The 12,632-nt window shown below is 45.8% G+C and overlaps 1 protein-coding gene across 2 annotated transcripts in view; it reads right to left on the bottom strand.

Annotated features, from left to right (window-relative positions):
- The window catches only part of EVA1A (eva-1 homolog A, regulator of programmed cell death), a 200,923-nt gene extending 188,727 nt beyond the window's left edge, over window positions 1–12,196 (bottom strand). For both annotated transcript variants that reach the window (XM_084283590.1, XM_084283591.1), the window contains exon 1: window positions 12,075–12,196. In XM_084283590.1, coding sequence (XP_084139716.1) covers window positions 12,075–12,174 — 100 coding nt within the window. In that variant the 5' untranslated portion in view covers window positions 12,175–12,196. The remainder of the gene's footprint in view (window positions 1–12,074) is intronic.
- Between the last annotated feature and the right edge of the window lie 436 nt (window positions 12,197–12,632).

Genomic DNA, 12,632 nt, shown 5'->3' with positions numbered 1-12,632 from the left:
GCAACTCAGGTCATGGGTGGAAAAGTTTGTCTTTTTCTTCCCCCAATAGAAGGAGCTAGCTTCCTGTGACCAGATATTGGAGAGGTTGATGTAAAAGGGTCCGAGACGTTTTGATCTGTAGTAGAGGGCAATGCTGAGAAGCAGAAGAGGAACTTCTGTCTCACAGGTCAAACCAGCAAAGAAGAGCTCTTTATCTCCAATACCCTGCAACAGGCACCTTCATCAGTTTTGTACTCCAATAGTTTAAATTAAGGGAAATATTTTTTAAAAATCACTTTGTCATTCAAATTGTGATACCGCGCTGGCCAATCATCTTCCTTTTCACCCCCAGCAGGCTTTACTTGAGGAGGAACAATCACCACCAGCTCCACCTCGGTGATGTGTAGGCGATGGGAAAATGTAGAGAAGCCTGGAGTGAACAAAAGGCACTTCAGGCCTGCTGGGGTCAGAAAGCGTATCTGTACGGTAGATTGGGCTCTCCATTAATCCAGCTCTGTTTCTAATGAGATTGCTTCCCATTACAGAAAAAGGAGGTCCATGACTTAATTTGCTATTGTCATGCAGCTTAGGGAGGCAAAATAATCTTATCGGTTTGAACTTGAACCCTGCCCTCCAATTATATGGACATATATGGATGTTAGAGAGAGAAGTAAGAAGTGACTTGCACTTAACCAGCAAGAAAAATTGATTGTCTGCCACCACACATACAGCTTCCTGCTAGACCTTTACACTCCATCAGCTAGAAGGAGGCATTTTCTATTGCCAAAATGTATCAACAGCTACCTGAGTACATAAAGCTGAACCAAATCCCAGCCAAATGGCACCAATCACATTGCAGGGCAACTCGGTGGTGTAGCAGAGCCTCTACTCCTACAGCCAAAGAGAAAGACTGGACTAACAGCTAGGGACAAGCAAACCCAAAGGGCAGGAAGAATCACATTATTTATTTTCACCCCTTCTTACTGAACTTCTTTCTCTGCCTCCCTGCTCAGCCAACCAGCTTCCCTTGGCTGCAATAGAAGAGAGACTGTCCTCTTCTGGGAGTTCTGTGTCCCACACAACACAGCTAAAACAAAGAATGTTTTGGCAAATAACAGCCAGGCTTCATCTATTCTTTTTTTCTATACAATTCATTCCATCAAAGTTGTTTAGCTGAACAAAACCCAGCACTATCCATTATTGTGAGGCTAACAATAAACTAACATGTGAGCACAGCGTGGGTCACAGATGTGTGTGCTTCATCATCAACTGTGGAGCCACTTCCCTGCTCAACTCACTTTTATAAAGCTTTAACCTCTTTGAGCTGGAATTCAGCTTGAGCACATAAACCAGGAAGCAAACAGTGTTAACACAACAGAAGCAGCCCCTTTACAAAGGATGCATGAAGAGATTGACGTGCTTTGGAAGCAGGCAGATAAACAACCTCACTTTCCAAGGGGTTACCCACACAATGAAAATCCAGAGATAAATTAAACCGGACAAATCCCAGGGGCTCCATTTTAGCGATATCACCTGCACCAGAGGATCTGTATTTGTGCCTTTGAATAGGCACATTTACATTTTTCGCCTGTGAAAAGAAACAAACAAAAACATGGAGGGATAATGTCTTCAAACCTCATTTAGAAGGAGCATGTTCTAGGGACTGACCCCACATTTGTTACCCAACTTTAAGTACTGTTAGCTCATCCTAAATGAAGCAACCCCCAAAGTGCGACTGCTCTAAAATAAAAGTAAATAAATAAATAAATAAATAAATAAATAAAGTTATTCAAAACCAGACCTTTCTTACAACTGCACTTCATGGGTTCAGACTGTACCCACCAACAACTAGAAGCTTGTTATCATATCCACCCCTAGTTTATATTGCCTATGAAACCTAGGTGTAACGTTGCCCCTTCCTTACTGTACAGGGTTGGGCTGGGATGGAATTAAGTTTTTTGTTTGTTTTTATTTGGTTTTGTTTTGTTTTTTAAATGGCTGCCTGTATGGTGTTGTGGTTTTGATTAGTGACCCAAACACACCAATGTTTTAGCTGTTGCTGAGCAGTGTTTGCACTGCATTAAAGCCTCCCCCATTTCTCACCTTGTTCCATGCCCCAGTGAATAGACTGGGGATGCACAAGATGCTGGGAGGGGACACAACCAGGTAAATGACCCAAACTTACTAAAAAGATATCCCATGCCATATAATGTCATACTCAGCAATAAATGGATAGGAGGGTAGTTCAGGGAGGTCAACCAAATTTTGCTCAAGAACTGCTCAGGGACATCAGTCTGCCCATGAGAGGTAGCAACAAATTGCCTCTGCCTTTTGCCTCTGTAAAAACTTATTTTGTTTTCTTTCTCTCTTCTTCCACTTCTCCTTCACTTGTTCAATTATTTTTATCATAGCACATGAGCTTTCTGTCTTTTACTCTTCCTTTCCTCTTCCCCATCCCACTGGAGGGGGAAGTGGGCAAGGAGCTACATGGCATTTAGATGTCTACCAGGTCTAAACCCAAACACTTAGGTATGTGCAACCGTAATGCTCATCTTAAGCTTTTTTTTTTTTTTTTTTTTTTTTTGTTTTTGTTTTTTGCAGATGCTCATTACAGTGCTGGAGATGGAACTGTGGATCAAGCACCAGCAACCATGTATTTCTTCCTGCCTGTCACAGCTTGAGAGGGTGGATAAGGGGCACCGGCTGCTCCTGGAGGCAAAAAAATAGATCCTGAACAACCTCTGAAAAATTTGCCAGTTCCTAGTGCCCCAAATTGAGAAGTTAGAGGTCTTGACGCTAACCTCTTAGAGCCTCATCTGTGCAATGCAGATAACACCCCAGCTTCTCCTTCCAGGAGGGCTGGACAGGTAACTACATCCCTGTTTGCCAGCACTCACAGCAAGCAGAATCGGGTTTAAATAGCACATGGTAAATAAGGCTCTGGGGCCATAAGAAACCTGAAGGTAAAACAAATGATCAAGTTGGAGGCAGCTGGATTGTGCACTGGGCAAGATGTCCACAGGGGACAGGAAGTGGAGGAACAGTAATACACACTCATTAAAGAGTAACTCAGTGTAAATAATAAAATTCAAACAACCTAAAGGTTGTTCAAGTAGCTACCTTAATTTTAGTATTTCTTAACTTACATCTTTAATGCAGTTTTTGAATATTAAGCAGAAATGATAAACTTTTCCAAAACCAAAGGAGAGATTTTTGTCCTGTAGCATCTTACAGACATTGGCGGGGCCACGGGAGCATTGCACTCACAGGCCCCACACAGACCACAGAGGTAAGAGGTTTCCCAAAGACTGGGGCCCAAAACTGAACACAATCCATCTACAGCAGCTCAAGTTACCACCTATCAGCCTAATTGCACTGGCAGTCTGTGCTCTTGGCCCCAACACAGCTTCAAGGGAAAACACGCGAGCCAAAAGCCTTTGCAAAAACACAGCAAACATGGGAAATTAATGCCAGAAATAGCATCTGCCATGGAGCACCCTTAGTAGCAATGCAGAGGAGCAAGCAATAAAGGATCACAGCTGAGCTCACAGGTCCCAGGCACAGGATGCAGGTCACCCCAGCCCACAAAACAATACCAAAAAAAAAAAAAAAAAAACACAGGAAAAATCTCCCCACTTCTATGTTTGTTTTTATATTTACTTGTAGGAGCAAAAGCCCATTTTAAACCCTCAAGGCTGATACAACACATGTTGATAAAATCCAGCAGCAAAACCACAAGCAGAAACAATCTGATAGCAGATGAAAATAAAACATGATCACATAGGGGGTCTCCAAGTAGGTGGTCTGAATGGTCCTTAATACCACCATCAGGTACCTGGTCTGTCGTAGGACAGCAAAACACATCTGAAGACAGCCCACGTTCACACCCTTGACATTTTGATGCTTTTGTGGGCTGCTGAAGGAGTGACGAGTGTTTCTGCTAGCACCTAGTATGTCACTACCATGTCAAAAGGTGACACACGAATGTAGTTATGGAAGTTCTTAGGTTGTAGGTGGCTGATAAAGCTTCTTGGGCTCCAGGTCTCTAGGCTTTCTCTGAAATTGCTATTAAAAAAGGAGAGTCTTTGCTTAAATCTTTCAACTGATGTGGGATACTTCACCCGCAGGTGTATGTGATCGTCCCTGCCCACCACAACTAAAGTACTGGGACAACGTCTACTGCAAATTCTTCTGCAGTATGCTAAATCCATCTGTTAGTTCATGTTCACTTCTGAAACCCTACCACTCAGAGTTCCCCAGCTGCAAATCCCATACATGCTGCTCCGTCTTCATGCCAGGATCCAGATGGTGCCAAGAGTGATTATTGTACACCAAGCCTTAACATCCAAGGGAACCCCATCAAAACCGATACCACAGCATCCATTAATTCCATTCAAGGGCACAAGGTATATTTGAAAAGCCCCACTCAAGGTTTATTTTACCATGCATCTCAGAACAGCCAAGCCATCATTGCCTTTCTGACATGAAAAGACACGCAGTGGGTTCCAGGCAGCCAAACATTAAGCACCCCCGAAAGAGCAGATATACATATATTAATTACTACGAACAAGCTCATATCTTGTTAGTGAGCTGAGCTAGGCATACTTGAATCAGCCCAAACCCAAACTGAGGGAGACACAACTCTCTATCTTTCCTCAGGCAAAAAGAACAGCTAGGTAACTAATAATAACAGGTAAGTCATAGAATCATAGAATCATAGAATATCCTGAGTTGGAAGGGACCCTTAAGGATCATCAAGTCCAACTCTTGACACCGCACAGGTCTACCCAAAAGTTCAGACCATGTGCCTTAGTTCACAGTCCAATCTCTTCTTAAATTCAGACAGGCTCGGTGCAGTGACCACTTCCCTGGGGAGCCTGTTCCAGTGTGCAACCACCCTCTCTGTGAAGAACCCCCTCCTGATGTCAAGCCTAAATTTCCCCTGCCTCAGCTTAACCCCGTTCCCACGGGTCCTGTCACTGGCGTTAATGGAGAAAAGGTCTCCTGCCTCTCAACACCCCCTTACGAGGAAGTTGTAGACTGTGATGAGGTCTCCCCTCAGCCTCCTCTTCTCCAGGCTGAACAGGCCCAGTGACCTCAGCCATTCTTCGTACGTCTTCCAAGCAGTTCTCTTAAGTCAAGCAGTTCTCTTAAAAATCTTCTCAATTATTACCTCTATATCAGATTTAATCAGCAAGAAGATGAGTTGGGATTAACTTCTGTGCACCCTACAAAGCAAGTCAGCAAAGTTGCCTCACAGCCGAGCAGAATTTGGCCCTTGCTTGTCTAGGATTTTTGTGCTTTTTCCAAGGGACAACAGCAGTACCTTATCGATGAGGCACAGACTGGCAAGGGCACAAGGAACTTTGTAGTATCACAAACCAACCTGACCAAAAATACTCTACACTACTTTGAGCGGCACATTGGGTCTGTTCCTGCACACAGCCTTATATTTCTCATAAGTCAGAAAGGGACTGAGTCTGTGAAGGTCTTGGGCACCTAAATAAAAAGGAATGACAGGGAGAAAAAAAAAAAATGGAAAAAAAGAAAACACTACCACACATCACGCCACACCAGGGCAGTTACTTCAAACAGTCCCCCACAGGGACTGGGATTGCTGTCTTGGATCAGAAAGCAGAAAGTTCAATCTCTACGTGCACATACATGCCAAGCACGAGCAGCAAGTACAGCACGTAAACAGCCCTGGTGTTGGCCACCTAAGTGCAGCACACTTCAGTTCTCAGTTCTGAACACCAGGCAGTTTGGGAGAGCAGGCCAGACTTAAATTAGCATCACCAAAAGGATCAGAAGAAGTGCCAAATGTAAAAATGTACGTTCTCTGCCCAGAGACCAAGCTTATTCTGTCCCCCGCAGCTAAAATTATTACTTTAGCACCAAAGTATCTCAGTTGAGAAGGTGATACATTAAAATTCCCACTATTTATTTTTTGAATTGAACAAACGATTTGTGATTTATGAAATCTGCTTTCACAGAGACTTAAATCAGGGAACACATTTTACCTGAGGACATAAACATTTGCTTTCTTTAATTCTTCAGCATTCGTATCCCTAACAACACACAGACGTGGGATGAATGCTGCAAGGGCATTTTGCTGGAATAGACTGTACACAAAACAGCTTCCCCTGGGTACAGATAACCTGAGACATTTATTAAAAGTGTATGGTTAAAATTACCATAGTGATTTGTGTTTTTTGTTTGTTTGTTTGTTTGTTTGTTTTAATAATACAAATTAACTGAAGTGTTCCCAGTACTGACAAAAGTTTCCATCAGTGGATCAGTTTCTGGGCCACAGCATTTAGCAGGTGCTGTTTAAACACTGCCACTTGGGATCCCTGGGGACCCTTGGCCCCTGCTGACAGCCCTGATGGCAGGAACCGTGGATTTCCACATGATGCGAGCCAGATGCATGCATGTGGCTCTTGAATATGGCTCACCAAGGCTGGAAGTCATTGCAGACACGAGGTTTCACACAGACCCCTCACGAGACACCCTGGCACCCACAGCAACCCCATCTTCCTTTCCCCTGTGGTGCCTCCTCCTGCTGGGGGCACAAACACAGATCTGCCACTGCTGTGTGGCAGCTGCACCTCTCAGCACAGCCCAGGACCACAAAGACAATCAGAAGCACGTTTCTATTCCCGAAATTCAGTTTGGCCCCCTTTAGCTGTGAGGAAAACTAATCTGAACATTGTGAGAGTCAGTTCCCCCTCACAACATTATAAGCATTGGGAAATCCCTGCTGTTTTCTACAGTGTGCCTCAGGACAGGGGCACAGAGCACATAAACCCTGGCCTAACAAAGTCTGTAGATGCTCACAAAGCAGCATCCCTGCTGACAAACTGGGACAAGCCTGAGGCACTGAGACAGCCCCAGGTTTGTGCTTCCAATTGACATCCTCCCATTGATTTCCTCCTCCAGCACTGCTCAGCTCTCTGCCCATTGACAGGCAGAGCTGCAGACAAAACCCAACGCACCTTCCCCTCGGGAGAGCTGCTCAGCTCCTGCTGCCAGAGCCTGGCACCCTCCTTCAGCTCCCCAGGCCTTGCTGACACAGTGCACCATGAAGCCATGTCTTCAGGATGTCATCAGAAGAGGCCCAAGCTGTTTTTTAAGTGGCTTCCATGAGGTTTTGGAATTTGTCACCTCTGCAAAAGGAGAATTTCTTTGTCCCAGCACAGGCCTCCCTCAGCCCACACAGCTGTGATGGATGGGCTGGATTATAGGGCCTCCAGCTGAGGAGGAAAACATTGCCTGGGGCAAAAACCTCTCCGAGCAGCAGCCTGAGGTCCTTCCAACCTCATTCTCCAGGGCCCTTCATAAGGAGAAGGTACAGAGGTGGTCTGGGTTCAGCCCAGCCTTTAAACAAAGTCCAAAATGCGTCTGTTTGCCCTTAGGGTCAAAAGCACAGACCTCATTACTGAGTTACACCACTGCACTGAAAGAGAAATTGTATCTGCCTTTCTCTCGAAAATCCCCCGTTTGCAGCGTGCAGCTTTCAACACGTGGAAATCCTGTCCCCATGCCCCCCCCTCTTGACACTATCGACCCATTCAGCACTCCAAAACCAATATCAAAGTCTGACTAAAGCCATTCAGAAGCTGTTAGCATGTAGATTTGGGTGATAATTTGGTGAATGGGCTTGTCAAACAAATTGCCTTTATTGTGGGCTGATTAAACGCAATCAGGGAGAAGAGCCTTTCCCCTCCCAACTCCAGCCCTCAGCAGCTCCAACAAACACCCTGAGCCAATTAGCAGGGAAGTGGCAAAAGCAGCTTTCACTTGAAACCTGCCATTCTTGGGGGGAAAAAAAAAAAAAAGGAAAAGAAAAGAAAAGAAAAAAAAAAAAAAAAAAAAAACATCACCAACAAAAAAATCTTTGTGCTTTCAAAGCCAGGAAGAGCCTCCAGGGAAAGCTCCCGAAAGCTACCCAGGGCTCACCTGCAGGGCGTGGATGGAGTTATCAGGATTCATCTGGCTCTGTGCCGGGTCAGCTCCCTTAAGCAAAGTGCTGCTCAGATCCTGCTCGTGCCAAATATAATGCAAAGAACATAAATATTAAAGTGGGCCCGGGGGGAGCAACTCTACCGGGGCTGTTTTTTCCTACAGCTTTATGTCCTGCAGCTGGGTTCCCCTGTGTCAGAAAAGGCACGAGTCCCAACCAAAGCTATTTCCATGCCTAGAAACCCTAAGTTTTTGGCGTGGCTCCCTGCAGCGGATCCTCTGATATCTGCAAAGAGTAGAGTTCACAGAACAGCCTTTTCTGCTCTGCAGTGGTAGTGAAAGGATCTGGCCCCACTACGATGAGATTCGTGGCAATCGAACAGATCTGATGCCACTGCTGTCCTATCCAGAAATTAGCTAATGAACAGGAAAGTTACTGCAGGAGGTGAAAGAAGTGGAGCAGCCATGGCACCATAATGTCTAAATCCCTGCAGGTATGCAACTGGAAATTAAACAGCCACCGTAGCTGGTGGTGGCCAGAGCAGAAGTCACCGTGTGTTTGCATGATTTATCTGCAGGGCAGCAAAAGGAACCCCATGGCTGGAGCTAGAGACAGCACATGGGGTATGAGCAATAGCTGTTGGCTAAACTTTCAACACTTGCATTTTCAGTTAGCACCAAAGACTAGTTTGGGCCCTGTTTTCTTTAATCCTACACGTCTAAGGAGTGAGCTTTGTGCTTACCAGCTCCCAGGGCCTACGCAGAGTGGCAATGGCACAGGAAGCCACTGCTTTGTCTTGGACTCCCACCATGAATTGAAGAGGGCCAAAATAAAGGTTTAATCAACCAGCAGGGATTTCAGGGAGTTCATTTCCAGGGCTGAGATTAGGATGAAGTGTTTTGCAGTTAAAGCACAGGGAGCTGAAAGACCAGCCTCTTGCCCATACCCCATCAGAGTCTTCAAGCGTCACCTTGAACATAAGGGGTACATGACACACCATGACACTGAGTCCTGAGCACAAGAAGCAATCACAATGAGATTAGATCAAGAGCCCATACTACAAGCAGCCACAGAGAGAAAGTCCAGGCCTTTTACTTTATTATTTTTTTTTTTAAGAAGTGACTGCAAGGTGCCTGGTTACTCCACTCGCTCCCCGAAGACCTGCTTCCTACCCCCACAACCTCCTGCAAACGTCAATGTTTAAAGAACTATTAAAGAAAACAACTCCAAAACTCTCCACATAGTTCAAATACTTCACTTAAAAGGAATTTTAATTCTTACATCTCGGATTGCAGCAGTCCCCAGCACGACACGCACTCGCGTTCACGTTGCAGTGTTTGAGCTGTGCAAACAGGAGGGATGGAGCTGCAGAGTGAGACCATGCACTCACAGGTCTGGGAGCCCCAGTGAGGGAGATTTCTGCCTTTTCTGCTTGTGCTTTCCTGTGGTCAACACAATTCACCTTGCTGGGCCTCTGCGTACCCCCCTGGGAGGCCTGTCCATGACCTATGAAATCCTCCTGCAGCCAAGAGGTGCTTACCTTGAAGACCCTAAACTGTTTCTTTCCAGGACTGGAGCTACGTAGACTCTTCCTACCCCAGCAGCAGCTCCCAGCCATGCTGAGCCAAACCAAGCTGAGAAGCCAGGGAAGTTGTGTGGCTGAATGAGGTCTACAGGGTTTAAAAAACATTATTCTCCGGAGAGCATCAGTTTCTCTTTGGGGACACCACTGCTATTTGCAACCTGAAAAAACCCTTCCATCCCCATGAGCTGTGTCATTTCCTTCCCATAAGTTGGCAGCAGCCAAACTGCTGCCAAAACCTTCCAAAGGATCACATCAAGCCTTGTGTTCCTCAGCAGCAATCAATAGATATGCATTCATCTCCTTGGGATGCAATTTGTGTTTCATGTGCTCCATCTTTAGGTGGGCATATGGTAAGGTTATAAAGTAAGGTTATAAGGTTCCCCCAAAACCTTCACCTGCTCAACTCCAACCATATCAGAGAACAACCCTGAACATCCGAAAGTACAGAAAAAGCAAATAAATGGCTAGAAACCATTCTGGTCAAAGTATGCTACCCCTTTCTATTCCTTATACCAGCTGACAATTCATTTATAGGGGTGACAGTAGCAAAAAAAAAGCTCTACCATGTAGGAAGAGTTAACAGGGCTGTACCACCACTACTGTGTGAGCTCTCAGCACCGACATTTGTAAAATATTTTGGGGAAGCATAACGTGTGATTTGGTACATGCTGTTCCTTTCCCTACCCACTTTCTTCTTGTGGCTACACAGCTCCTGAGCGTGCAAGACGTTATTAGAGCTGCTACACAGTGGGCACAGCCCTTTCCTGCAGCAAATTATGTTTCCTGTCCCATAAGGTACAGTCAGTCCAACATGACTGGGGACACTTGCCAAGCCTGCTGTTAGGAAACACGGCTTGGACCTGGTGGAAGATTTTGGTACTTGTGGGAACACAGAAGATTGCATTGTTGGGGTTACAGACCCTGCATCAACTTTGTACAACCTTGCAGTGCAGGTACACAGGGTTATAAACCACCCCTCTTGTCCCAGGGCATGGCAGAACAGTTGAATGCTGCAGAAAATTTGGTTTTGTTTTCAGTGGTTTGTTTTTATTTTTAAATGACAGCATCTGCCCCCAGTGCCGGCATCACCAAACCTAAGGAATTTGTGCCTGCTGCTCCGGCTGTGTGGTGTAGGCACAGCGTGAAGCATCCTTGCTATGGGACACCTCTGTACATGTTTTTTTAATGCTTATCAGTTGGCCTGGCTGGGAGGAACTGTATCTGCACTGTAGAAGGACCAGTGCTTTTCCCATCATAGCTCTTGTCCCCGTCGTGCCCACTCCACGCACCCCTTTTGCATTAAGGTGGTTGCAATGAGGAGCACAGAGAAAGCTCATTGCCAAGAAGGGAGGAGATAAAACACTCTCAGTTCTTCCCATTCAGAGGCAGATCTGCCTTGAATGGCAGCCCCCAGGACTGTCCTGCCTCCAAAGGAGACTGAATCACAAGCAAGTCAGCCCCCTTCAGCTTCCCATTAAAAGACTTCAAGCTACTATCTATACTTCCCCCCACCCTCTGCCACAAGCTCCTCCTTTCTAACACAAATCTCACAGCACACAGACACACACACTCCCAGAAAGCAAGCAGCAGTGTTGTGATGTGTTGAAACCAGTGAGATTCAGCTCTTGCTAAGGACGCTTTTTCCATTAGCAAACTGCAATTGGCAGCTCTTATCTGCTCCTTTTGCAACACTCACCTAAAAGACATGCCAGGCTAGACTTCACATTAGGTCACAAAGTTAGGGCAGATATCCCAAAAGCAAAGCGACCCCACTAGCCATTCCTGAGCAAAATAATCACCCTGCCCAACTGCAAAAGGAGACCTGGTATGTTTTCATTGACTCATACACATATCCACAAAGAACAGATGCAGAAAGCTAATTTTAAAGTAGCTGAAGCAGCTGCACATAGTTATAAAACTTATACAGGACTCCCCACCTTCAAAGCACTGTGTATTTAACTGCTGTGCACAACTCAAAACAAGTGCTGTGAATAGTTTTAGTTTCCTATTTTACAACATATTTAGAAATGAGACACATCTTATCCTGCTTTAAGCAATCACAGGCTGAGTATAATTCATAATCTGCACCTAATGCTTCCTTTATCTGAGTTTGGGACTTCTGAAACAGTCAGGAGATGTATATAAGAGCAAAGGAATCTGGCCCATTACAAAACACTTAAAATTTCTATGTTAGCTTTCTCTTACATCCTCAGCCATCCCAGTCTCCTAACCTAGCTCCTTTCACTCACTCCTCAGAGAAGGGCAGCACAAACCCAGCTACAAACAGAAGTTAAAACATTTCCCATCCCTGTTCCCAAAGTTACTCAGATCCTACTCCACTGAAACAGTTTTGCTCAGGGTTATTGAGGCAGGCTTTTAACAAACTCAAAATCCTCTTACAGAAGGATCCTTTCCATCAGATTACTTTAAAAGGATTAAAATCACTCCCAGCGCAACTCTCCCAGATCTGCTCCCCATCCACTTTCCTTGTGCCGTCCCTGCACACCGTAAAAAGAGCTCCCGGCTGGGTCAGCACTTCTCCCCTACCTGAGAAGTCTGCCGAAGTCCTAGCAAAGTTGCTGCAAGCTGTCAAGCACATCAGTCCCAGGAGAAAGGCGGAGGTAGGAAACACATCTGGGCAGCACATCCTTAGGTATCCTCACGGCTTGTTTTCTTCCAGAGAGAAGGAAAGCGCTCTCTGCCCCAGCCCGACACTCATCGCCCGGAGAAAACTCTTAGTCCCATAGCTTGGAAGGATCGCAGCCAGCAGCCAGGAAGGAAAACCACTCACACACACACACACACATCCCTTGGAGTGAATGAATCCGACTGAGTGAGGCTGACGAATGAGACAGACCTACCTGAGCCTTGGCGGAGGTCCCAGGGTCCTAAAAGCCATCGCTTTTTCGCCCAAATTTGCTGCGGGCTCCTCGCGTGCAGCTGTCCAGCACCGGCAGGGCAGGGGGGTGAAAGAGATGGGGGGGCTCCCTGGGGGTTGTTTTAGAGAAGTCGCTGTTATTTCAGGCACCCTGGGATCTTTCCTCTCTGGTGCAGACAGACAGAAGGATGGGCAGTGTTTTCAAAGGAGGGACCCCGGGACAAAGC

Source organism: Netta rufina (genome assembly GCF_964035555.1).
Source record: "Netta rufina genome assembly, chromosome: 3".
In the NCBI taxonomy this organism is placed as follows: Eukaryota; Metazoa; Chordata; class Aves; order Anseriformes; family Anatidae; genus Netta; species Netta rufina.
Note: the sequence above shows the minus strand (reverse complement) of the source record. Positions and strands in the feature narration are given on the sequence as shown.